At 51.3% G+C, this 25,655-nt stretch overlaps 4 protein-coding genes across 7 annotated transcripts in view; 2 read left to right on the forward strand and 2 right to left on the reverse strand.

Annotated features, from left to right (window-relative positions):
* The first annotated feature begins 1,163 nt into the window (after positions 1–1,163).
* WDR38 (WD repeat domain 38) lies at positions 1,164–5,469 on the forward strand. Of its 2 annotated transcripts, XM_039861707.1 has the most exons (7): positions 1,241–1,352; positions 1,875–1,995; positions 2,961–3,077; positions 3,156–3,253; positions 3,602–3,682; positions 3,952–4,083; positions 4,206–5,469. In XM_039861707.1, exons 1-7 carry the CDS (start codon positions 1,284–1,286, stop codon positions 4,464–4,466), a joined length of 879 nt encoding a protein of 292 aa, XP_039717641.1. In that variant the 5' UTR covers positions 1,241–1,283; the 3' UTR covers positions 4,467–5,469. The 2 variants fall into 2 exon arrangements, 1 of the variants encoding a protein (XP_039717641.1); XR_005652533.1 differs by lacking the exons at positions 1,241–1,352; positions 2,961–3,077; positions 3,156–3,253; ... (1 more) ...; positions 3,952–4,083; positions 4,206–5,469 and adding an exon at positions 1,164–1,209 and having other exon boundaries at positions 1,875–2,480.
* Positions 5,330–10,191, reverse strand: RPL35 (ribosomal protein L35). The gene is made up of 4 exons (XM_039861709.1): positions 9,910–10,191; positions 9,362–9,498; positions 8,186–8,267; positions 5,330–5,518 (listed from the first exon to the last, which is right to left on the reverse strand). The coding sequence occupies exons 1-4, from the start codon at positions 9,910–9,912 to the stop codon at positions 5,369–5,371; spliced, it is 372 nt and encodes a 123-aa protein (XP_039717643.1). The 5' UTR covers positions 9,913–10,191; the 3' UTR covers positions 5,330–5,368.
* Positions 10,192–13,306: 3,115 nt separating this feature from the next.
* On the forward strand, positions 13,307–21,129 carry ARPC5L (actin related protein 2/3 complex subunit 5 like). Its single transcript, XM_039861708.1, has 4 exons — positions 13,307–13,592; positions 17,688–17,760; positions 18,816–18,992; positions 20,267–21,129. The coding sequence occupies exons 1-4, from the start codon at positions 13,444–13,446 to the stop codon at positions 20,363–20,365; spliced, it is 498 nt and encodes a 165-aa protein (XP_039717642.1). The 5' UTR covers positions 13,307–13,443; the 3' UTR covers positions 20,366–21,129.
* Positions 21,130–21,651: 522 nt separating this feature from the next.
* GOLGA1 (golgin A1) overlaps positions 21,652–25,655 on the reverse strand; it is a 36,279-nt gene continuing 32,275 nt past the window's right edge. Inside the window, exons 21-23 of one of the 3 annotated variants that reach the window (XM_039861697.1) lie at positions 25,018–25,188; positions 24,387–24,473; positions 21,652–23,820 (exon numbers count right to left, since the gene is read on the reverse strand). In XM_039861697.1, coding sequence (XP_039717631.1) covers positions 23,740–23,820; positions 24,387–24,473; positions 25,018–25,188 — 339 coding nt within the window. In that variant the 3' untranslated portion in view covers positions 21,652–23,739. Of the gene's footprint in view, positions 23,845–24,386; positions 24,474–25,017; positions 25,189–25,655 lie in introns of all 3 variants that reach the window. The other 2 variants (XM_039861696.1, XR_005652531.1) reach the window with 2 other exon arrangements.

Genomic DNA, 25,655 nt, shown 5'->3' on the forward strand with positions numbered 1-25,655 from the left:
CTGCCTCAAAGCCACCATTGTGCCCCCCTCTCCCGCCTGACTGTCTGGGGCCTAAAATAGAGCAGGAGCTCAGAGGATCTCAGATCTCCCGTGAGAAGGGTTTCTGGCACAGCGTCTGGGGGGAGGGGTGTGAGTCACCACTGGGAACCCTTGAGTTTGAAGCTCCCAAAGCCCAGATGCCCCACCCCCACCCCCAGGGACAGTGGGGCAAAGGTTGTCTCAGTCTCACCCCTGTCCTGCTGTGGGGGATGGTCCGGGCCTTAGCTCTGCCATGGAGGTGCTGGGTGACTGGCCCAAATCTGCTCCCTCGGGACCTGTTTCCCAGATGTACCAAGAGTCCAGGGACCTGGACATCCTTTGTGAGGCTCCCGGAATTCATGGCAGGTGGTCCCAATATAGGCTCCCAGAGTCAGACAGGCATGGGATGAAGTCCTGGTTCCTTTCCTGTTAGCTGAGTGACCTTGGGGGCAAGTCTCCACTCATCTTAGAGCCTGTTTCCTCATCTGTAAAATAGACATTGAAACCAAGTCCTGTTCTTTCCCTGTTTCAGCCTGAACTATCCAACGAGGATCTTGACAGCTCCTGGGGCCTCTGTGCATGGCTGCCGCATCCTCAGATGGCATACTTTGTGCTTCCGGGAACGTTAACGACAGTGACATCACTTTTTAGTGTCCTGTGCTTTTACACACACTACCTCTGGCTCCCCACATCCTGGAAGGTAAAGATGGGTATCATTTCCAGCCCTTTCTGTGGGAGCTCTCAGCTTCGGTACTGGCCACTCCTGGAGAAAAGGGGTCTTGGCTCCAGGACACCTACGAGGTGGCAGGCCCTGCGCTTGGCTCAAGCTTGGATCCCTGGGGAGCAGGGATGATCCTCCCCATTGTGCAAACGGGGAAACAGGCTCCAAGGGGGCTGTGGGTCCTTTGCGAACGGATCAGCACTGTGGCCGAGTTCAGAGCAGCAGGAGAGGCAGGCGAGCTGTGTGGGGCTGGCGTGCCCTCTCGCGGCAGCCGTGCGCCACCAGAGCCACCCAAGCCCCATCTTAGAGCCGCCCACGGGCCTGAATGCTATGGCGCCACCTCCCCGGAGCTGAGAACTCTTTCCCAGTCTGTCTCCTCCTGGCTTCCCAGAGCCCCCAGAGCGGCTGTGCGCCCCGCCCCGCCCCGATTGCCATGGAGACCGCTAGTACACAGTTTTCTCCTTCACGTTGTAAGTACCGGGTCCGCAGCCCGACCAGCGCCCGTCTAGGAGGGAGCGGGCCGGGGCTGGCCGGCTGCGGGCCCATGAACAGCTGGGCCCCAGGGACGCTGGCTGTGGGGAGAGTGAAATTCTTCAGCCGGCATCGCGGGGAGGTGAGGCCCGTTGGCTCTGCTCAGAGTGGTTCCTGGCTTCGCGTAGTGCGAAGTTCAGAGCGCTCGCTGGGCTTCGGATGCAGAATAGGCTCCAGGTTCCACGCTCTAGTTCCAGAGAAGGTTTAAACTCCTTCCTGGCTGACTTGTGTTCTTTGGACTCTGGCCTTAAAGAGAACTCAGAGCTTCGAGTAGATTCTGACCTTCTAGTCCTGGGCTCCAGCTCTAGAATGGGGCTCTTGGCTCAGATCTGGTTCTGGTGAAGGCTCCAGCCTCTGGCTTCAGCGAGGCTCTGAGCTTCAGGTTCAGGATTTACGGGGCTCCAGAAAGAGCTGCAGGATCCTGGCTCTGACTGCAGTGGTTCCTGGGTTCTGGGCTCTGACTGTAGAGTGAGACCTGAAGTCCCCATTCCAACCCCAGGCTCCTAGGGGCATGTTTAGGGCTGGCCCAGGTATCTGGGGTCGAGCTTGAGCAGGATGTTGCTTCTTGTCCCAGGGTGAGACTACTTTTGCCCTCTCATTCCAGGTCAACTCCTCTGCCTTCTCTCCTGACTGCCAGACACTGCTCACAGCCTCAGAGGATGGCTGTGTGTATGGCTGGAAGACCCAGAGTGGGCATCTGCTGTGGAGGCTGGGTGGCCACACAGGTGGGGCTCCTCTGCCTGGATGGGGAGACCGAGGCCCATGTTCCAGCATTTTACAGAGCCTACCACAATGACCTCCGACGTTTGAGCTGAGCATCTGTGCAAGACAGCCTGGGCAGGGCTGGGGCAGCAGACAGGACCTGGTCCCTGGGGCCTGACTCTTGCAGACCTGGCCTCAGATCCTACTACTTTTTTACAAAATTGTTTTAAAATATATTTACCATTTTAACAATTTTTAAGTGTACAGTTGAGTGTTGTTACCTATGTTCACATTGTGCAGCTAATCTCCAGAACTTTTCACCTTGCAAAACTGAAACTCTATGCCCATTAAACATCCTATTCCTCCCCTCACCCAACCCTGGCACCCTCATTCCACTGTCTCTGTGAATTGGACTAAATACCTTGTATAAGTGGAATCATACAATATTTCTGTGACTGGCTGACTTTTCTTAGCATGTCCTTAAAGTTCATCTATGTTTCACCCACCATTTTGACTGTTTGTGTTGTCACCTCTCTGAGCCTCTAATTCCTTCTTAGAATGGGGATAATAGTTGCTACCCTGTAGGATAAGATAATGCAAGCAAAGTGCCTAGCAACCAGTAAGTACTCAGCAGATATAACTATTATAATGAGACAAGGAAACATGGTAATTACAGGGCAGGTTGATTGATGCTATAATAGGGAAAATCCAGGGACTGGGGAGCTCAAAGGAGGCAATGAACCTAGGCTGGGCTGTTGTTTTTTCTGGGAGGTGCCTGCATTTGATTGGGTATTGATTTTCCGAATGGGCAAATTGGGGTTGGGTGTTCCAGACCAAGACACAGAAGTGCAGGAATTTCCAGGTGGTGAGGGTTAGAAGTGCACAGGGGAGGTAGGCTTCAAGGCTGGAGTTATTAGCAGGTGTCCGAACCCAAGGGCTGGAAGTGGAGGGCAGTGCCCTATTCCCTAACCACAGCCACCCACCCCAGGCCCCGTGAAGTTCTGCCGCTTCTCCCCTGACGGCCGCCTCTTTGCCAGCACCTCTTGTGACCGCACCATCCGCCTGTGGGATGTAGCAGAAACAAAGTGCCTACAGGTCCTAAAGGGTGAGTGGGCTGGATGGGACTGGGAGCCAACCAGCCAGGCCTGGGTTCCCTTTCAGACCTTGCTGTGCCACCTCACAGGTCACCAGAGGAGTGTGGAGACAGTCAGTTTCAGCCCTGACTCGAAGCAGCTGGCATCTGGTGGCTGGGACAAGCGGGTGATCCTCTGGGAGGTGCAGGTATGAGGCCTGGGATCCTGAGACACGAACCCTCCATACTGGCCCCAGAAAGGTCTTTCCCAGTCTTCCCCAATGCCTGTGTCCACAACTCGCACCCAAGATTCCCTTGCATCTGGCTGCAGCTACCTCCCAGCCTCCCCGCACATACCAGCCCTCATGCCCATGAGGTTCCCCCTGCCTGGACTGCCCTCTCCTATCATAGACCTGGAAGCCCCTCAGACCCTGCATTACCTCACATTGCCCGGGCAGCCTCACAAGGAGGTCCTGGGTCTGAACCATCTGAAGCCTAGCACCTGGCACTGCGAAGCTTCAGGGCTGTCCTCCAAAGCTCAGGGCTCTCTCCTTCAGTCTGGCCAGGTGCTGCGCCACTTAGTTGGGCATCAAGACTCCATCCAGAGCAGTGACTTTGCACCCAACTCAGACTGTCTGGTGAGACACATCCCCTCTGCCTGGGCCCCACCTCAGTAGCCCCACCTGGTGAGGGAACCTAGTGTCAACATCCACTTTTCACCTGGGATGAAGCAGTGATTATAATTCCAGACCTTGACTGGGTGACTTTGCTCATCTGAGCCTGTCCCCTTCTCTGTAAGATGGGGTTCCACAGGGTTTGGTGAAATGGCGCCTGCTTTCCGAGTCCACTCAGCCTAGGAACCAGGGGTGTGGGCTGGCCGGTCCATGCTCAGGGCTGCTGTCTGCAGGCCACTGGCTCCTGGGACTCCACCATTCGCATCTGGGACCTTCGGGCAAGGACCCCAGAGATCTTCTACCGGGAACTGGAGGGTCACAGTGGCAACATCAGCTGTCTATGCTACTCAGCTTCTGGCCTCTTGGTGAGCTAGGCTGCCCTGGGTTCTAGGCTGGCCCTTTACTGGATGGAGATCATGGGCCATTCTGGGGCCCAGTGAGCATGCAGGCCCTAAACCCTCGGGCTGACGAGCTGTCCACTGTTCAGGCATCTGGCTCCTGGGACAAGACTATCCACATCTGGAAGCCCTCGACCAGAAGCCTGCTTGTCCAGCTCAAGGGCCATGCCACGTGGGTGAAGAGCATAGCTTTCTCCCCCAACGGGTTGCAGCTGGCCAGCGCTGGCTACTCTCACATGGTAACCACACCCCACCAGGCCTCTCCTCCTGGCAAACTGCTACCCCCACATCCTCCCTCCCAGAGCCTTCGGCACTCTGTCCAGCAAGGTCCATATCCCTATTTGCCCTAAACGGGAGGGTGCCAAGGGCAGGACCCAGATGTCAGCCACTTCTGCAACTAGTGCCTGGCACTAAGGTCTATGTTGGCCCAAATGTTAGTGACACTTCTATGACTCTAACAGCTTCAGGGGAAAGGAAATTGTATTACACTGATTTTTTACATCAAGTATCATGTTGGGCATTATTAAATATATTTCACAGACAACAAAATCCAGACCAAGAGGTTAACATGTTGGCTAGGGCTCACCCCAAGGTGATTTCAAAGATACTTGTGTGGTGAGGCTCTCTACCTTTCTGCTTGTTTCCACTTGCAGGTCAAAGTCTGGGACTGCAACACAGGAAAGTGCATTGAAACCCTGACGGTAAGGCCTGTGGCAGTAGCACCCACGGGCACAGTAGAAGGCTTGCCAGGGGGCCGGTGGCAGGCAGGACTCACATCCCCAGAGCCCATGACGTGTTTTTGGCAGGGAGTCCTGGATGTGGCCCACGCCTGTGTCTTCACCCCAGATGGAAAACTTTTAGTGTCTGGAGCTGCTGATTAGGCGAGATGCCAAGTTCGCCGCCTGATTAAATCACCTGGAGACTCTCAACGACAACGCTACCACGCCTGGCTCTCAGACCGCATACCCTGCCTCTCCCTGCCAAGGTGTGTGGACTTGGCAGAATGAACTCATGAAAGGTCAGGCAGGTCCATGCCACAGGCCCAAAGTAACCATAACAGAGCACCCAAGTTCCCTGAAGCCACAACTGTCACAGGCCCACACCAGGGCAGCCAATGGCTTGTAGGCAGGCCTGCTAAAATCCATCAGCCACCACTAACCATAACTAGGGCCACACCGGCCCATGGTTAGTTGAAAACACCTAGAAACTCAAAGCAACTCAGCCAGTGTGTGCTTTATTGACGTCGTGATACTCAGGCCTTGACTGCGTATTTCCGCAGTGGGTACAGCCGCTCCTTCCGCTGCTGCTTCTTGGTCTTCAGGTTCTCTTCGTGCTTGTTGAGGCGGCGGCGCATGGCACGTGTTTTCTTGGGCCGCAGATCCAGGGGCTTGTACTTCTTACCCTGGGTGATGGAGAGCAGGGGGAATCTGAGGAGAGTTTCTGCAATAGCTAAAGCCGCCCCGGCACTGGAGCTAAGCTGTTGGGAGGGCACTGGGAAATGCTGGGATGTGACTGATGGGAGGTGCATGGCTGGGCTGGGGAGGAGAGTTCGTAGACATATGTATGAGGAGCTGTACGACACCCAGCCTGGCAGGGGACTATCAATATGGGACTAGGGACAGACTGAGATGTAAGCAGGCCGTATACTTTGCTCACTAGTTCATATAATTTCCTCAAATTCAAAGGTATGGGGAGAGATAATCCCCGTTTTTAAAAAAGTCTATTAAATTACTGGGCTGAAAAGCAAGTAAACTTATCTAAATCTCAGCAAAGCAGTGGCAGAACTGGGGTTTGCACCCAAGTGAACAAACTTCCTGCTCAGTGCTCTTTCCACCTGTCTGATTCCCTGCCATGGAGTCAACATCACACCCAACCCAGTCAAGGGTACGTGGCACCCACCAAGTCCTGGGCATGGTCACTGTTATCTTGGTGTAAATTATGCAAGCTGGGGGAGGGGGGCACGCTTAACCTGGTGCTTGATAAATCAGGAGGGTCTGCCAGATCCCTGTGGTGTTCCCTATGACAACATTCCCATTTAACACGAGCCCCTGAGCTTGGCCAAAGTCATACTGCTCAGAGGCAAAGCCCCCTTCTCTGCCTTGGCGGCCTAATGCTACTCCTGCTCCCAGACTTTTAACAGGGCCATCGTCTCTCTGCCCCTGGCTCCCATTCAGTCCTGCCCCACTTGCTCCCAGTGAGCAGGTGCGGACTAAGACAGCTCTCATGGTCTTTCCTTTGTTCTGCAAAGGTCTTCTGGGACCTCTTTGGCTTGAGGCCCTGTGCTGGGTGCTGGCTTGGCAACAAATCAGACCTAGTCCCTGCTCAAGGAGATCCTGGCCCAGTGGAGAAGACTGAACAGATAACAAGTGGCTCATCAGTAGAGACGATTCACCTAGTTAACTGGCAATAGCCTCAAAAGCAAGCAACGTGGATGCCAATTGAAAGGGGGAGAAAACAGTGCACAGAAATCCTGAACGATGACAGCTCAGGCTCTTTCTGGGAATTATCAACAGCCTGAGGGTGGGCACAGGGCAGGTACATGTGAGGTAAATGAGGTTCAGGTTGTGAACAGCCTCGGGGCAGAAAACTGCAGAAAGAAGCAGATGAGGACAAGCTCTGGAGGAAACTGGGAAGCACAAGTCTCTGTCCATCCACATATCACACATTGGGTGGCACAGATCAGGACCTTGTCTATTTCAAACTTACTAAGCTCCTAGAGACCTGCCATTCAAGAGAGTGGCCGCTAGCCACATGTACTGTTTACATTAAACATTCAGTCCTCAGTCACCATAGCCACACTGAGTGCTCAATAGGCACCTGACCAGAGGTGACTGTATTGGACAGAGTAGGTACAGAACATGCCTGTAACCACAGAAAAACTACTGGATGCAGTGACAGCAGAGACTTCACTTCCACTTCCCTGAATGGTGTCTGATATGGCTGCACTCAAACTGGGTGGTTACAAAGAGAATGCTTCCAGGCCCCCACCTGTCTGGTTCTCTCAAAGCCTGATGAAAGCTTCAGGCCCAATCTTCAGAAAAACATTCCCAAATGGCAGTATACCCCCCCACCCCCCACATGCTGCTGTTCCCTGGGAAGCTAGCCCAGACACACCATGATGAAGCCTTAAAAAAAAAAAAAAAGTCAAACCTTCCATTTATTCAAACACTAATTTGGGAGTTGAAGTCATTTCATAGATGTAATTAGAGCCCCTAATCAGTTGATTTTAATTAAGAGAATATCCTGGGTAATCAGAGTGAGCCCGAAAAAATCAATTGAAAGGCACTAAAGGCACGGCTGGGGCTTTCCCTAAGTAATCCCACGGCAGGACAGTTGCTTCAACCTGTGTCACGACTTCCAGCCCGCCCATGATCTTCTCTTCTAGACAGCCTGAGTTTGGACTTATTAGCCAGGCCCCACAATCACATAAGCCAACTCCCTATAATAAAATGAATGCATGTATACACGCACGGTCTCCTACTGGTTCGGTGTCACTGCCTGAACCCTGATAAGACTACTTTAAAGATGGGACTCAAAAAAAAAGCTGTCAAAATCCTAGGCTGTGAGGTCAGACACCTGTGGGAATCTCCCAGGAGCACTCAATCCACTGCTCCCAAAGACATAATTTGGAACCTAGGTCAAATCACTCTCTGAATTGTAGGTGTCCCTGAGCAACTTAACCTCTCTGAGCTTTGGGGTCGTCTCCCAAAAAACAAGAATGTCAGGTGTTTTGCAGTGACTAAACAGTCAGTCCTCGTGGACTGTCCAAACGCATTCAGCTGGTCATGCTGCATCCAAAACCCAAGTTTCCAGCCAGACTCCCACCATACCGTTTTCTTAACTGCGACTCTGAGGAAATGCAGTCTGCAGGCCATATGCTAGTGCAAGATGCTGGAAAGAAGGTGAAACCACCTACAAGCTGGGAAGGCTCTGGATAGCCCAACTACACCTAGGCAAAGCTCTGGTCCACACTCCCCAGAAGAACCTCTTCATACTGACCCCTTCGCCAAGGGAGGGCTGGAACTTTTCTCCCTGCAGCCAAGCACCGCCCCCACACACCCCTACTTACCTTGTAGAATTTCCTGAGGTTCTCTTTCTGAGTCTGGTTAATGACGGTGAGAACGCGGGCGATAGATTTGCGAACAACTCGGCTACAAAAACAAAAGATGTCAGTGAAGATGGTGAAGACACATGGCGTCCCCCAAAGCACCTCGTCCAGGGCCTGACCCAGATCTCAAAGTGCAGGGGCATTCCCCACCAGCTCACCCATACTCACCCAGGGGGCACCTAACCCAGCTGGGAGGAAGGGCTCTAGGGGTGAGGCCTAAGACACTACTGGAGACCGGCATCCCAGGGTGAGAATGAGAAGGGCTGAGTGTCCACTCAGGAGACTTAATGAGGAGTGGTAGAGGGTAGACTGGGGAAGACCTTCCATGCCAGGGGCATGAAACCGACCTAACCAATGCCTATCTGAAAGAGCTAAATGGGAAGAATCATGCCACAAGCTGGGGAAGCAGGGTGATTTTAAGGAGTAACAACAGGGGCCATGGAGGAAGGAAAAGTACTATGGGACAGGAGAGCCTAAAGCTAGGAACCAGCTGGGGATAGGTGAACCTATGTCATGCTGACTAAGAAGCATGCTGGGGACGAGGAGAGGCTCACTCAGTAGATAGCTGGTAAACCTAGTTTTGAGGATTCAGCCAGAAACGTGCTTATTGTTCCCAAACTCATCTGATCACCTCTCACCACGGTAGGAAGGCTGGGGGCCCATTTCAGAGAAGAGGAAAAGAAAATGGCTGGTGAGCCAACCTGCTCCTAAGGTAGGATGTGGCAGAAGTGGAATGTGTCCAGATGGACAGACTCCATTTACTAAGTGAGGGTAAAAAAATCAAGTGGCCGATGTGAGGTGAAAAGAACAAGGTCCAGTTAGGCTTTTGAAGGCAGCATTAAAATGTGTCTTCAGGGACACCCAGTTCTTTCTCCAGCCAAATAAGCTTAACAAGAGCACTCCGGGGGGGGGGAAAAAGTACCATGCGGTTAAAGGTGAGGTTCTCCCACGTGTCTGGGCGTGAGCAGGTGAGCCTAGACAGGCTGGTTAGGTGTGACATTCCAACCCACAGATCCAATGAATGAGTACTTAAACGGACACCTTCCTAAGACAACTTCAAAAATCCACAAATGCTCTCGATGCACACAAATTCCACCCCCTAATCAGAGGGCCGTGGTCTGGGGTACTTTCACTTACATTTTGGAGAGCTTGGAAGCCGCGCCTCCTGTCACTTTGGCGACGCGCAGCTGGGACAGCTCCACCTTTAGGTCGTCCAGCTGTTTCAGCAGCTCCTCCTTCTTCTTGCCACGAAGGTCTCGGGCCTTAATCTTGGCCTGTGTGTAAGAAAGGATCTAGGTTAAACGCCCGGCGGCGCCGTCTCCCCTTCCGCCGCTCACTGAGGCCTCCACCAGCGCCGTAGCCAGCCCCAGGAGGACGCGCGCCTCGCCTTGGGGCCCGAGCGTGCCGGGGGCCCAGCACTCCCTCCACCCCAGGCCTGCTACGAGGCTGGGCCGCTACCCCGATTCCGGAGAGGGAAAGACCCGGGCCCCGGCAGCGCGCGCCCATCTCTCCTAGCCTAAGGCGGCACCAATAGGACGGAGGCTGATTAGGGTGGTGCTAAGCCATTCAGCACGGCGCCCCACCGGCCCGGCTGGTAGATGGGATCCCAGAGTTAACCCCGCGCTCTCCACTTCAGCCCCCGAACCCCAGAGTGCACGGATGGTGCCCGATTCACAAGCCCTCACCATAGCTACAACAGGCGTCCGCCACCGCCGCCTGCTAGAAGAGAAAGAGGAAGGGGCGGGGCTGACCCCTGCAACTACTGCCGGGTGACGGCGGACTCGGCCAATAGCGCCGCAGCGGGGCTCCACCCCTTCTGTCTCAACTCCCCATACGCAGCGAGGAGCGAGTGGTACCGCTCGCCCAGCCCCATCCTGTGGTTCCCGCGTCTTCTTCCAGCCTCCGAGGTTTCTTAACTCCGCGTCACACCTTGAGTACAGCAGTTGGGGAAACCAAGGCTCGGGGTGAGAGGCAGTTTACCTGAAAGAGCATAGTGAGGACTCCAGTTCGTTCTCTTAGTCATTTATTCGTTCGTTCATTCATTCATTCATTCATTCATTCCGTTAATCTCTGCAGGTCGCCCAGTTCGCGCTCCTCTGAGCTGGGTGCCCTAGTTCTGGGGGTGGAGGGGATGAAGACTAAGGATGTTCAACGATGAATTAACACGGCAACAGCCTTGGAGAAATTTAAAGTCCGAGGCAGGCGAGCAGGGCCGAGAACAGACAGCTATAATCCAACTCCATAAATATTCTAGTGGAGGCAGCCTGTGGCAGAGGAAAGAGCATTCGAGGTCTTTTTTAAGTGTACCGGTTTCAGATTCTTGTTCCCTTGCCTGATGCTAGCCCAGACTCTGCGAGTGCCTTCCCTTCTTTCAGTCTCATTTTTCTCATCTGTGAAATGGGATATTTATGCGAATTAGGAAGATAACACGGAAAACTGATATCACAAGATCCTATACTAACAGTAGTTCAAAATACCATCGGTATTCATGTTCCCAGTGGAATGAACATTTGAGTTGGGCTCCGAAAGTTGAAGGGGAATTCACAAAGCAAGGGAGGGTGCTCAGGCTTTCTGACTGGGCAGTTTCATTGTTGCCGCAAACAGAAAGAATCAGTGCTCCAGTGTCACTCTATTGCCATTAATAAAGACACACCAACAACACCTCTTAGAGCTCTAGTTAATGCCAGGTTGCCCCCTTGTTGTTGTCAGATGTCATCTCCAGGGAGCCTTCTCCCATCTCCTCCGGGGTTGTTAATGGACCTTAGCCTTGGAATAAATTGGGACACAACTTCCTGTGTCCCAAGCTTTCTGTGCAATCCTCTCTTTAGCCCCAAACATACTGAGTTAAAATGGTTAATGTGTTATCTCCACAGCCAGCCTGGAAGTTCTCTGGGTGCAGAACCAAGGCTGACATCTGATTTGATTTCTCTAGTCTCTAGGTTCAGCATGCGGATGCTTGTTGGATGAATGAATTAGTGAGCCTTGCCCCACACCACAGCGAGAAGCTTTCAGGGGAGGAGAGGGCAGAGGGCAATCTTGCCATGGATTAATATTAAATGGAAGTCAAATAGTGCACAGGAGCTTTGCGGTAACAGCTCCCAAACGCTTATAGTTCTATTAGAACTAATGATTGTGTACATCTTTTCTGGACGTGGAGTCATCTGTGATGCCCCTGTTCCTCTTACATGCCACATCCAATCCACAACCTAATTCTGTAGCCTCTACCTTCAAAATATATCTGACCTCTTCCTACCACTCTTATTGGCACATGCCTGGCCTGAGCTACCACTGCCTGTCACTGGACTGTTGGTGTCATCTCTTAAATCATCTACTTTGTCTCTTGCTCCCATATGTTCTAAATACAGATGCTAGAGGGACCCTTTCCATACGTAAGTCAGATCATGTCACTGCTTTGTCCAGAATTTCCAGGGCTGTCCCATCTGAGTTAAGTCCACATCCTTGCCTCAGCCTACAAAGCCTTGCAGAATCCCTTCCATTTCCATCTCGTCTCTTCTCACTCTCCTGCTCCAATATGGCCCTGCTGTTTCTGGAATCCACCAAGTCTGCCCTGCCTCTGGGCCTTTGCTTGGCTCTCTCCTTCGCTTTCTTCAGGTCCCTGATCAGTGTTACCTCCTCAGGGACACCTCTCTTGACCACTTCAATATTCTCAGGCACGGTATGATTATTTCCCCCCTCAGCAGTCATCCCTGACGTAGTATAGTCCGGATTTTTTAAATTAACCTCCCTGACCAGACTGGAGTTCCAATATTATAAGCAGGGACATTATTTCATTCAGTTTGTTTACGGGCTATTTCTTTACTTGTAAAATGGACATTTCTGTTTTAAAGTTCCCCTTGACCAAGATGTTCTGGGGGATATGAATTTCTGCTGTCTTGTGGCCTGCCTGGGTCAAAGTTTTCTTCAAACATATTATGCTGAAAGGCAGGTGAGCTTTGCCTGTTTCCAGGACCCCTGAGACTTTTATTCAGTACCTATTTCCACTGCAGGAGTCTATCTTTAGCACTCGTGATTAGGCAGCATCATAGTCTGGAATATTTTTTTTTGCTCTGTAGACACAGTTCAATGAGAAATATTCAAAACAATAGAAACGAGTCATATTTCATTGACCTTTATTAAAAAGAATACTATTATATAAAAACAAAGACCTAATTTAGGCTAAGGCTAAAGACCATTAACGGAACCCCTCAAGCAACACCAGCCCAGGCTCCTAATCCTGGCACCAGAGTCGTCCTTTACTCTGGCCTACCTCTTCCCACCCCCATTTTAGCCCCAGCTGGGCTTCCTACCGGGGCATGCCTCTCCAGCCAGGCCTGTCTTCTCATCTCCCAGGACCTCACCCTTCCTGCCAGGATGGTGGCCCCAGGGTCATCTCCATCTCCCCACCCCCACCCAGCCTCCCCACACACACACGCGGAGCCACCGCACCCTCAAGCCCAAAGGTCTTCACCGTCTTGTCAGCACCCTAGATACACTTTGAACGTCTTTCGAAGTTTCCTAGTCTATTAACAGTAGGGTCACTGTGTACGAGGCAGAGGCCACCTCCTCTGAGCTCAGTGTGGTGGCGTTCAAGGCTCCTAAAACCTGAGACTTGGGCTCCCTCCACCCTAGTCACTTCCCGGGGCATAAGAACTCTCCTACTCAACCCTCAGGCCTCAGCTCGAAAGTTTCTTCTCCAAAAAGCCTGCCCGGCATTCGACAGACAGAGCCGGGCGCCTTCTCCTGGGTGCCTCGTGCCTCCTCTGGGCAGTGATGACCCTCGGAGTCTGCGGCTGTGCCAGCGCCGGCCCCTTCCAGGGTCAGGGGCTCCTTGAATGCAGAATGGAGGCCGAAGAACGAGCGCAATAATGGCGTCCACGATGTTGGGCCTCTCGGGGGCTGGGTGCACGATCCTGAGATGGAACGACTGAGGCGGCACGAAGATGGGAGTCTGACGGGGGGCAGTCGAGACGACTACCAAGCGCGTTACCCAGCACATTAACCAGCGATTCCAGCCCCGCCGCCACAGGCTCCGCCCCCACCCACCGGCACTTCCTGTTCCGGCGTGGGCCGGAAGTGGGCGGGCAGCGGCGGCGCGCGGAGGAGGTGGAGGAGGTGCCGGGCGGCCGCTTCCCGCCCCCGAGCGCGAGCCGGTTCCGAGCGGAGTGGAGCGGAGGTCGGACCCGGAGCGGAGCCGGCTGAGCGGGCGCTGAGCCCCCGCCATGGCCCGGAACACGCTGTCCTCGCGCTTCCGTCGGGTGGACATCGACGAGTTTGACGAGAACAAATTTGTGGACGAGCAGGAGGAGGCGGCGGCGGCGGCGGGCGAGCCAGGCCCGGACCCCAGCGAGGTGGATGGGCTCCTGCGGCAATATCCTTCTCCTGCGCGGCGGCCCGGGCTTCCTTCTGGCTCGGCCTTCCTACTTCCCTCATCCCGAGCCCCGGCCCCTCAGGCCGGCTCCCCACTTGTCTAACCCCTGGCCCTCTCTGGTCGGTCTCCCAACTCCCTTCTGATCCGGCTCCCTTCGGGCTGGGTTTCCTCGGTACCAGTGTCCCCCGCTTCCCTATGATCCGGCCTCCTCACTCCTCTCGTCCCTGGCCCTGGCTCCGGGAGCCGCAGCAGCGTAGCCCCATTCGGTCCTTGGATCTCGGTGGAGCGGCTCTCGGCGGCCCCGGGAGCGTGCGGGACGCGCCTCTGGCCCCGCAGGCCGCTCATTCCTTTGCGAGGCCTCTCCTTTCTTCCCCGTGCCTCCCCATTCCCTCCGGCTTTCCTTTCCTTGGACACTGCATCACTCCATCCCTCCTTGCAGGAAATGGGGTCATACTCGGGCTTGACCCGCGGGAGGGGCCCAGGTGAGCCACCACTGAGTAATCGAGCGGCCGGGGCGGCTCCTGGGCAGCCTTCTCGGGTCTCGGGCTCGGTTGCAGCACCACACAAAAAGAGGTGGGTGGATGGCAGTGGGGAAGAAAGGACACAAGGGGGAGCGAAGGCTGAAGTCCTTAATCCAGCCCTGATTGTGCACCTCCCACCCCAGAATCAATCTGACCCTCTAGCTTAATGCCACTCTTTCTCACCTGTTCTGTTTCCTACCAACACTTTGGGCTTTGGACCTTGATGGTCTAAGCCACATTCAACAAGTAAGTTTTGGCTCCCTTCCCCCAAATAACCTTGTGCAGGAGGCAGTGGGAAAAACTAGTAGTTTAAAGCTAAGAAAAACCAGAGAGCAAAAAGCGAAATGTAGAAGTAGAGCCCCACGACTGGAAATGACTATTTTTGTGGCCACGGAAAACAAGCGTTTAGAAAACGATTAAGAATAGAGGTGGTTTTCACAGCCTGCTTGGTCCCTTAGCAGTTTGAACACAGGAAACTGACTTTTTCTCACAGGAAGGATTTTTCTTATTCAAATGGTGTTACAGGAAGCGCCCGCTCCTCCCCCACACTTGTCAGGGCTGGAGTCTCATGCTGTATATAAATCAGGTTCTGGGTCTTTAATCAGTTGACTCAGCTTGGGAAGTCAGGCCCATAGAATAGACTGCCTTTGGGAGGAGTCCTGCAGTGTTCAGTGTGTCTTTAAAACAAAAACTTTCAGACTTTCTTTAGAGAGGAATGTTTTTTCTAAGGTGTATTCAAATATGTGTACAAACTTGTATTTTCTGTCCCATCAGGGATCACCTTGCTTACCCCATTGGTGAACTGGCAGCATGAGAAGGACCCCCATGAGGGAAGGCTGATTCTGCCGTCTGGTGCAGGACCTCACTCATGGGCAGGTGGTGCCACAAGGGCTCCAGGGTCAGGCCTGTGGCTCAGGACCATCCACAGATGGGGAGAACAAGGTCTGGTTATCTGCTGTCTTGGTTCCGGTGCTGCAGGGACTTACTGAAGGTCATCTCTTGTATGACCCTGACTAGTGATAGGTTCTTTGAGGCTGCTTGGAGGTCTAGGCTTAGCACATCCAGGGGATGGTATTTTCTTCACTAATTACAATATCAGAAACCTCGTTACCATGGAGAATGTACCTCTTGGGATTAGAGAAGGGGAGGTTAGCGGATGAGAACTGAAATCCTAGCAAATGTGGAGCCCAGGGAGGGAGGAGGAAGGAACTAATGTTTACTGAGGCCTTACCATGTGCCAGATGTTGGACTTATATTAGATCATTGAATTTAAGTTGTAGAACAGGCTTCTAGGAATCTTAGGACAGAAGTGAGGGAGTAGGGATAGGGGTTGATTGGAAGAGGGGGATATAGGTATGATGCCTGTGCTAGTACTGTGTGTGGAAGTGGAAGCAAGTCGTGAAATAGGAGCACGGACTGTTCATCCACACAGACCCTATATCATGCCATAGCTGTGTGACCTTCAGGAGGTCACATACCCTCTGAAGATCAGCATCCTTCTCTGTTAAAGGAAGGAGAACCATGCTGACCTTATAGGTTCCATGGGAGCATTGCTGGACAGTGGCCCAGAAGGCTTCAGCACAGCGCTGGGCACACAGCAGGTGTCCTGGACATGCTGCGTGGGTCAGTGGGTGGAGTGCAGCAAGGGACTGTAAAAAGAGCTTGGCTTTGGATTCAGGCATCCTGGGTTTGAAGGCCCACTGGACAGCTTAGCTTTTTGACGCTGGGCAGGTCTCTTCCCTTCTCTGAGCCTCAAATTCATTGTCTTTAAAATGAGAAATATGATTCTTGTCACAAAGAGTTGTTAGCAGTAATGAGATGACATATGAAAGCACTTGCTACAGGATCTGAGACCTCATAGGGATTTAAAAATAATATTCCTTTTTTCCTCTCTGAAGCACTTTCTGGTCCTCTGAAGCAGGGATCTGTTCAGCGCAGTGGTTTTGAGTGATTTTTCACTTTCCTCCCCCTGAGGGAATTTGGCAGTGTTTGGAGATATTTTGATTGTCACGTCTTGAGGGGTGCTACTGGAACCTAGTGGGTAGAGCCAGGGATGTTGCTAAATATTGTATGATGCATAAAACAGACCCCACATCGATCATCTGGTCTAAAATGGCAATAGTTCCATGGTTGAAAAACCCTGATCTAGAGGAAGCTAGGAGTTGGGCACAGTTCCCCAGTCTCACCGCCTGATCTTTGGAAGAGCCTGAAGCCAGCTGAGTGTGGAGGCCAGCTTGGGAACTAACCTTCCTAGCTCCCCAGATCTTCCCAGCTGCTGACGGCCCTCTACCCATCAATACAGTGAATGCTTGGTAGACTGGTACTACAGAGAGGTGACTCTAAAGCAGTGATTCTTTTTGCCTCCATGGACTAGTTATCCTACCCATCTTCTGAATGATTTTGTTTGTCAACCATACTGTATAGTGAAGAGCACCAGCCTGTATTTCCTTTTTAAGCCTCTGGGACTCTCTTTATTGCTCTGGGACACCAAATTGGAAAAGAATTCTGAGGTAGAAGTTATCAGTAGCTGATATCAGACTGGCTCTTGCCTGGCAGTGGGGAGAGGAATTCCAAAGCTGATAGAGATAGGGAGTGGGCTGCCTCTCAAATGCGGAAGGTGGATCAGAACTTAGCAGGGGCTTGGAAGGTGGCAGGAGTGGCTTCTGTGTGGCTTCCGAGTGGTGTGGGCCCAGTTCAGTCAAGATGGAGCCCACACTAGGGAAGATGGGACTCAGCTTTGTTTCACACGTGGGTATCGCCACAGGAACAGGAGTAGAGGCCTTATTGGGCAGAAGCCATTCCTCGTTCTATTTTTGAAGCTTTTTGGCTGAAGCCAGTATTTCAGATGAGGAAATGAAAGTCGGCTGATGTAATTCAGTTTAAAATAGGTGTCACCTTTGGGGACCTAACCCAAATTGTAATTTTCTTTTGAGCACTGGGTATTCGGAACTCAGCAAAGAATATGTCAGGATTGCAACTGAGATTTGGAGGATGAGGGAGGAGTGGCTCATTTATTGGCAGAGTTCTCTTAGATGAATAAATCTCCCTCCTGGTAGCTGTTGAGACATTGCTGGCCTGGGTAGGTCTTGGAAGGTAAAAGTTAGGAGACCTCGGTTTGTGCCTTTGTTTTTCCCTTTGGTGAATGACAAGATGGGAATGATAACCACATGGTTGCTGTGAGGATCCAGCAGGTGGATACGCTGTCCCCTGCCGAGCAGGTGCACGTGCACTCAATCAGATTTTGCTGTAAGTTAGCTTGTGAGGGCAGTTGCTTAGCTACTTTCAGGGATGGAGGAAGGGAGCGTCCAGACTTGCTTTGAGGGGGATATTTTAGGGGGTTGTAGAAGGAGAGGCATGCAGAGTTGGCAGAGGTGTCCTCCACCCTCTTTGTGGCTCAGAAAAGCTGTAGGCCACCCTCTAAACAGGCTTTGCCCACCTGGAAGCCGCAGTGAGTGGTGGGTGGCTGTGAATAAGATGCCATTTGACTCTACTCTTGAGCTGTCTTTGAGATGAGTTCATTAATAAAAGCATGGACATGTTTGAGCCTAGCCATCCTTAACTGGTGGTGATGCACAGGGGACATGCTTCGGGCGTTTCACGCAGCCTTGAGGAACTCTCCTGTCAACACCAAGAATCAAGCCGTGAAGGTAAAGGGGGTCACGCTGCGCCTCTGTTGGGTGTGTTGGGACCAGGGCTGTGGTTGTCCAAGTCTCCAGCTGCGCGTGAGCTCCCTGGGGCTCCAGACAGCATCTGTGTCATCTCTGCATCAGTGAGTATCTACCAGTGGAGTGAGTTGGCACTGGGCAGCGCTTCCACAGAATCCTCCTGGCGCTCCTGACATCAAAGCTGTCAGTGTTTATTTTAAAAGCTCCCCAAAGAAACGATCACTCCTCCCCTGGGCCTTATGGGGTGAGAAGTCAGCCCAACCCTTGCTGATTAGCAAAACTATAAATTAGCTTGCCATGTGGCACGTAGCAGAGTTTTGCTTTTCTACGCTATTGAACAGGCTTTATTTGCATAAGGATTTTCACTGCTTTTAGGATTTCCTGACTTTAAAAAACTAGGTGAGAAGATAGTTTCTGCTTACTGCATCACTGAGGCTAACGTTTCATCACTGAGCCTAAAATTTGGTCAAGGAAAGGGGTCTCTCTGAAGCTGGGATTTTTCCATCTTGTGACAGCATCTTGATGTAATCAGCAGACCTCACTGGTCTGAGGGGAAATGGCACCTCTCGCTGGGGGTGAATGCAGAGAGAAGCTGCAGCCAGATAAACCTGTTTTTTAAAAAAATGGATCTCCACTAGTCATTATGCTGTATACCTGAAACTAATATAAAATATTGAATGTCAACTCTAATTAAAAATAATAAAAAAAATAGACCTCCATAGCTGTGGTCCTGTGGCGTCTTGGCCTTGGTGGTGTCATCATAAAAATATAGTGATGCTTCTCCCCAGTAAACCAGTCATTTCCCCCAAAGTAGTGGGATAACTTATTTGCATAAGTAAGGGATACTTTGTAATTTAAATCAGTAAGAGAATTTCTGCCCACTTATTTTTTTTTGACCGTCTCAGACAAATTAGAAATTGTACTGTGTTCCTAGTGAGTTCTGACCACTCGGTTTGGTGTTTCTTGCCTGCGGTGGGGGACGTGAATGTGCCTGGGCTGTGGCACTGGGCTTCACTCCCTTTCTCTTTCCTCTGTAGGAACGAGCCCAGGGCGTGGTGCTGAAAGTGCTTACAAATTTTAAGAGCAGCGAAATTGAGCAGGCTGTGCAGTCACTGGACAGAAATGGCATTGACTTGCTAATGAAGTACATTTATAAAGGGTTTGAGAAGCCCACAGAAAATAGCAGCGCAGTGTTACTCCAGTGGCATGAAAAGGTATGTGAACACGTTGCCCATGTCAGCAGCCAGCTGACTCACCCCAACCCCAAGGTTCAAATCAGCAGGCCATTTTCCAGAACAAACAAGAGGACAGTCTGATAGGTATATGCAAACAAAGATTGTCCCATGCCTAAAGCCACCTGGGACATCTGATCACTTACCTTTGCCAGGGAAGCACCCGGTAGGGGTCCATTGTTTCTGGTAATCACAGCTGCTTTAGCTGTTGATTTATGCCAGGCAGGTCATGGGGGCAGGTACCTTGGCATGATACTGTGGATGGGGAGTCCCAGATGGGAGGCAGGCAGACGTGCTGGTGGCCGGGGCTTCATAATACTTTGCTTTGGTGGAGTTGGTGGTTGGGAGGATCTGAGGAATGCAGGCTGAGCCTTCCAGCTAGCCCTAAGGGCTTCCTGCTCAGGCCTCAGCCTCACCAGGCCAGAGTGGGCAGTGGCAGAAACCTTGACAGTCACTTAAAAGGGTCTTCATCCACCTGAAGCAGAAAAGGCTGTGCCTGTCCTTTGCTTGGTACAAGAGTAAAGCCTTTTATCAAGCCTTTGTCCCCTTGACCTGTCGAACTACGAGCACACTCACCATCACAGGAGGTCAGGCTGTCACTAACACAGCGTCCTTCCATAAAGGCCCCAGTGATTTTAAGGGAGTGGTCCTCTGAGACAGCTCACTCGAGTGGTGCTGGGCTGGGGCTGTGGCCTTTGGTCCTGCTCGTGGGTGTTCTCTGCCTGCTTGGCTGGAAGGTGAGCTCTTGGGCTTAGTAGGTGGGGGTGGTGTGGAGACCAAGCCCTTGGGGCCCTTTTAGGCAGCTTGGTGCTCAGCCCTGGTGGCATTTCTAATAAGGGCTCAGGAAGGCAGCTGTGATGACCTAGTGTCTTAAGTGCCTGGGGCAGTGCAGCAGGCTGGAAACAATGAGCTTGTCAAAAGGGAAATTGTGGAGTCAAAAGGGAAATTGCGGAGTGGGGGGCTCTGCTGTGTGTGTGCTTGGTCACTGTTAAGCTCAGTTCTAGTGCCTGAAGAACTAGCACTTCCTGGACCCTTGGCCCCAGGACAGGGCTTTGTCCTGAGAACGAGAGCTCTGTTGCCTTCTGACTGTGCCTGTGCTCTTGCAGGAATCCTTTTTCAGAGGGTCTGTGACATGGTGGGACCTAGGTCAGCAAATGCATGGTCCCACTTCCCCTGGCAAGCCAGCCGAGGCTCCCCCTTGTCTAAATGGGTCTCCTTGGGTCTCATTTGACATGTTTCCTTTTACTGCCCCACAGGCGTTAGCAGTAGGAGGACTAGGCTCCATTATAAGAGTTCTTACAGCAAGAAAGACTGTTTTAAAAAAAAAAAAAAAAAAGAGACTCATGTTACCGTGAGAAGAATTTTGGATGCACAGGCTGGTGAAGAAGGGATTGACAATGGACCATCTTCCTAGGAACTCCCAACTATTTCAGGACATGCATCCGCTGAAGTGTATTTTATTTTCAAGGTGGAGGGAGAAATTGTCTTACTGTTTCCTAAATCCTTTGCAGGATCTGATAAGTCTATGCCTTTGTCCACAAGTAATGCAGAACTGACATTGTGACTGTCTACCAGAGTGGCTGGCCAGGGATGGTCAAGTGTACCTGTGTGCACTGCCTGTTTAAAATGGGGGAGGGATGATTTGGGCAGGTGCAGATCCAAGGGCTGTGGTAAAGGGAGCGCTTAGCTTGTTTTTGAAGTGGAAAACCCCAAGGGTTTGTACAGACAGCCCATCCTCCCAGAGAAGGCAGGCTCTCTTGGGTTCATTGTAAAGTGCCTGCTGCATCAATAAAGCTCTTGGCTTATTAGTATATACTTTGCAGTGTGTTTCATATATGTTAAAAAAAAAAAAAGATAATGAATGCGGGGTCGACTTCTGGAAATTCAGTGTGGAAACTCCATGTAGAGGGGGCAGATGTGCATCCCCGTTCAGCCATCCCCAGGGAGCGAGCATGGCAATCAGCCCTCGTCACAGCGGTACCTCAGGCCTCGGCTAAAGTGCTACCGGTTGCTATGGAGAGATGTTTTGCTGAATACGTATTTATTGTTTTTACTCCTTTGATTTGTATGTAATTTTGGAGCTTATTTAATTTAATAAAGTGCCAAACATTCAATAATTGATCTAGGCTTTAAAAGTCTTCAGTTTGTGTGACTGTACTTGGAGTCTTCTGAAAATAGGCCTCAGAAAGGCCTGGTCACCATCTCTGACCCCAGGTTTGGCTGTGTGATAGGAATATTCTTACTGCAATGTTGACAAGTTCTTTTAAAAATTAAAAGCTAGAAACAGGTAGTCAGCCTATAGATATAAAAAGAACATTTTGTGCCCTATAAATACTAACAAGAGCCTCTTCAAAGAGTAAAGATGCTTTTCTTTCCTTTTTAACACATAACTAGTTTGCATTCTGTGGGCCTTGGAGATAGACCGTGACCAAAGTGACACAGTCCTCCCAACTCCTGCAGAACCCCCACTATTCTTGGGAGGTAGGCCTAGGCTGCTGGCTCATTAAATTGCATATATTTATTCATGCAAACCCTATGTGGGGAGATTCTTTCCAAAACACATGCTATGTAGCCCTTGAAGTACTGAATATGAGACACAATGTACTAAATTTATTAAGTCAAAGAAATATTGACACCAAACTATCAGTAAAACCCACTGTAGTTGCATCTGGATTGAAGAGCTTTAATCAAAAAGTATATTGCACCACAAATAATTTTTCTACAGCAATTTTAGATAATATAATCCCTATTTACAACATGGAGGGAGAGATCCAGATCCAATGCTCATATAAAGGGTCATATACTGTCTCTCACAGAATGTTTATACAAGTGAAAGTGCATTAAATCTGAAGTTACTCCACTCTTAAAGCTGAAAAAAATTCAACATGCAGGAGGAACGCCTAATCAAAATGCATCCTCTCTAAGCAAGTACAGACCGAGTGATGGGCCCCACAGCCACACCTACACCTGCCCGGGGTTGTGGGGGGCTGTGAGGCCCCAGAGTTGAACGGGCTCCTGCAGGTGTGCTGTAGCTGCCTGTGGCAAGCCCTGAACTGCCTGACCTTCGGAACTCTAGAACAGGTAGTAAAGCTACCTCTTCCTCATCAAAATGACGGAATAGAAGGGACTCCTGTTTTGTGTCCCCACCAGATAAATGGAAAATGGCATTCTGAACAGGACAGACATTGGCAGGGAGGAGTCATGGGAGGAGACTGAAGAATGGGTCACTGGGATGGCAGAGCCCAGGTGGGACGAGGGTGATGCTGCCCTTGAAAATGTAGCAGGTTAACTCCGCAAGAGCCTTGTTTTTCTGAGATATTTTAACCCTAAGTGTAATTGAGAAACAGAACTTTACATCATGGGATAACAACGGAGTTAGGAGCTCCAGCTATTTTTATTTGACCAGCGAAACTTTCCTCAAACTAAATAAACGGTTTCCCTTTAGATTTGTTTGATTTTGTGGTTATCCAGGGCAAGCACGTTCCCTTTTCTTTAATAACGAATACAACTTTTCATCAGTCATTACCAGAGCCATCTGTATACGATCAAGTCCTGCAGCCAGTTGGGGGCTATCTGGACACCACATATGTACTGTCATCTTAAATAATTGGGGGGTAGGGTGAGGGAGAGCTGGTGGCTCCACATATAGGCAGACCACCTCCAATGTTTTGGTCAGGGCTTGAGGGAGGGACAGCTGCTGCCTCTCTGAATACAGCGGTCTGTGCTTAACAGAAAACATGTGATTAGTGCTTGCTCAGTGCTAACAACCCAGAATTAAGAGCAGAGCGAATGAAATACCACCACTGCTTCAGAGGGAAGCGGATGCCATAGGATGCCAGCGAATTACAAAGGGGCAAGAATCCCGTTAGAAACAGTTTTCTCTTGATGCTCTGATTTTCCTTTAAGAACGCCATTAAATGGCTTTTACAACAGAAAACATGTTTATAAGAGCAAAGAACTTGAGCTATAAAAAAAATAGTTAAAAGTGGTTTACCTATGCAGGACAAGTACATTCATTAGAAAGGCAATTGAGTATATTTGGTACTAAGGATCTTTTTATATATTTGCTAGTTTTCTTCAGTAAAATGAGATACTGACAGAAAGCTGCATATTCATTAATCCACACTGGTCCCAGAGCATCTTAAAGATTTATACATCTAAAGTTCAAGGTGGTTTGAGAAACAAGGTAAAATAATGTTTTGAGAGGAAGGGTTAAAAAGCCTCTTCTAACTCGTCTGAACCCCAACATGCTAACAGAGAAGGAGAATTTTTAAAAGCCCCCCTGCTGAGTTGGCTCTCCCTGGCAGAACCAGGTGAGCCAGGCGTGCTGGGCATCATTCCAAAGGGCAAGCTACGTCCAGAGTCGTTGCTACGTGATGGATTGGCCGCCTCCTCTCTGCCAGATGCGGACGGCTTCAGCTTTCCGTGCTAACAAAGTCAGAGGACTCAGGTGCGGATGGGTGCTGGCCAGGGCTGGGATTTCAGCAGCACTGGAAATGTGGGTAGTGCCAGGACCCTCCCATTTGTGACCAGAATGACAGGATTAGCTACCTCCTGAGGTTCATAGCAGTCTGCAGGGAAGTGGGCCTTAAGTCTTGTAAACAATGTTTAGATACTTGTACAAAATACTGCAGCGACAGTGATTAAAAACCCACCCAGACTGGTGTGTCAGTGTTCTTTTCATGGAAAATGGGGCAGCCCATAGAGCTCCGTCCTTGGGTAGTTCCATCTAGGACCACGGTGTCCGAGGGTTGGAGATAGACGGCCGGATGCTGCCCTTGGGAGCTGGCTTGGACCCAAACCATGACATCTGTGTTTGGAACGGGAAAGGCTCCTGAGATGAGAATCAGGACTAGGGCAGAGGGAGCTGAAAGAGCTCCGTCCCCACCCCTGGGCCACCCCCATCCTGCCCGGGCATCCTGACTGGCTGTGAGCAGAGCAGTGAAGACCATGCGGCAGTAACGTCTGGAGGGCTCAGAGCCCATTCCAAGCACAGGAGAGAAACAGGAGGAAATCTGAGCCGATAAGCACAAGGTGGTGGAATTATAGGTATTTTTTCCTTAAATTTTTTTCTATTTATAATTGATGCAGATACGTTTTGAATATATATATTTCTAAGTCGGGGTGCTGGGCCAGACCTAGGGCAACTGATGAAGTGATATCAATAAAAGTGCTCTGGAAAACAAGGTCTGTTGGTCAAGCAGAGCACAGACCGAGCTGCAGGCACGAAGCTCGTCCTCAGTGAACACTGCCCGAGTCAGGTTCGTCCTCCGAGAGTGCCCTCTAAGCTGATGGCACAGCCGTGGCTGCTCCTGTTTGCTGGTGTGGGATCACTGACCCCATTTTTGGAAGGGACAGCAGACCAGGAAGCCCTACCTTGTACTCCAGAGTTTCTTTGAGCATGTTCTCTTCCTCTTGTGAAAAGTTCAGCAGCACTGACACAGCTTTTATAAGATGAAAAGCCTGAAACAAAGCAAGTGTTGCTGCCTGGGACTCCACTGGGGGTGGAGGGGTGGCTCGGGGCTAAGTGGCAGCTTTCTGGTTCTACCCCTGGTGTGTGCTCCTGGCTCGGTGGGCAAGAACACGTGGAGGGTGCAGGTGGCCATTCTGAGGTTGATGGCAATGACAGGTTCGTTTTCTCCCCCTCCATCGTCCACCTCGGGGACTGGCCAGATCACCAGGACAGCCACACAGCGACCCTGCTCCTTCGGCGGGGCTGCTCAGTAGGCAGATTTGGTCCCTTGGCCTCTGGCCTCAGCATTCGACCCACATGTCCTCCCAGGAGCCAGTCCCTCTAGGTCCCCCCACTCTCGCCTCCCCTGCTTGCTGCTCAATCAGCAGGTCAATGCCAGCTGGAGAAATGACGAAGTGTCCACACTGGTGGCCAAATTGGAAGGCTGGAGAGGAAGGAAGAAGTGGCCTTGGTAGAAGGCCATGCGGGGCTTGGGCATGTGAGCCAGGCCCTCGGGTGGAACTCTACCCAAAAGGCAACTCGGACGCCCTTTACCTCAGATTCCCGACAGGACATGAATTTTAAAACCACGTGTTTAAGGTACTCATAGTTGATCTCGCGGGCATCAGTCAGGTCAGTGTTATTCGGGACAGAAGGGGCCATGTTTGCCATCTCAGGGCCGGGCTTCTCCCGGACTTCAAAAAGCTCACTATCGGGCCTGATTTTCTGAAAAACCAATGGAAAGATGCTATACTGAGCCACTCAAGACGCTTCTTAAAATCACACGGGAGATTCGCCTGGCCTACCCTGTGATCACCTGTTGGTCCTCTGCCACCCCCTGCGCACAGTAAGGTGAATGGGCCGCCCCCTGGGAGGAAGCGCCAGCATATGAAGAAGGCTCGGCCCCTCCACACGGGGTGGACGGCTGAAAGGAGAGAGGCCACCTGCAGAAGTTCCGACATCCCCTTTATCTGTGTCAGGACGCATGTCCGGTGGCAGTGAGCACCCAGCCAGGGCAGGGGTGCTGCTCTCCTCCCATTTCAGGGCCTGCCACTCTGCCATCCGCATGTGGCACACAAGTCACCTCACTGACTCCCCTGACAATACACAGGCTCGGAGGAAGGCACAAGCCTGAGGCCACATAGCCACTGTAAAGGTATGTTCAAGCTGGCAGGGACACTGTCCTACTAGGT

The sequence above is a fragment of the Pteropus medius genome, unplaced genomic scaffold (genome assembly GCF_902729225.1).
Source record: "Pteropus medius unplaced genomic scaffold, Ma_sr-lr_union100, whole genome shotgun sequence".
Taxonomy (NCBI): domain Eukaryota; kingdom Metazoa; phylum Chordata; class Mammalia; order Chiroptera; family Pteropodidae; genus Pteropus; species Pteropus medius.

What these genes read in the sequence shown, in the direction of transcription:
- WDR38 (XM_039861707.1), top strand. Translation starts at nt 1,284, where the DNA reads ATGAACAGCTGGGCCCCAGGGACGCTGGCTGTGGGGAGAGTGAAATTC. An exon ending in GAGGCTGGGTGGCCACACAG is followed by an intron (nt 1,996 to 2,960) that starts GTGGGGCTCCTC and finishes CACCCACCCCAG; the next exon opens with GCCCCGTGAAGTTCTGCCGC. An exon ending in ACTCAGCTTCTGGCCTCTTG is followed by an intron (nt 4,084 to 4,205) that starts GTGAGCTAGGCT and finishes TCCACTGTTCAG; the next exon opens with GCATCTGGCTCCTGGGACAA.
- RPL35 (XM_039861709.1), bottom strand. An exon ending in GCTTCCAAGCTCTCCAAAAT is followed by an intron (nt 8,268 to 9,361) that starts GTAAGTGAAAGT and finishes TTGTTTTTGTAG; the next exon opens with CCGAGTTGTTCGCAAATCTA. An exon ending in ACCTCAGGAAATTCTACAAG is followed by an intron (nt 5,519 to 8,185) that starts GTAAGTAGGGGT and finishes TCCATCACCCAG; the next exon opens with GGTAAGAAGTACAAGCCCCT.
- ARPC5L (XM_039861708.1), top strand. Translation starts at nt 13,444, where the DNA reads ATGGCCCGGAACACGCTGTCCTCGCGCTTCCGTCGGGTGGACATCGAC. An exon ending in CCAAGAATCAAGCCGTGAAG is followed by an intron (nt 17,761 to 18,815) that starts GTAAAGGGGGTC and finishes TTTCCTCTGTAG; the next exon opens with GAACGAGCCCAGGGCGTGGT. An exon ending in TACTCCAGTGGCATGAAAAG is followed by an intron (nt 18,993 to 20,266) that starts GTATGTGAACAC and finishes ACTGCCCCACAG; the next exon opens with GCGTTAGCAGTAGGAGGACT.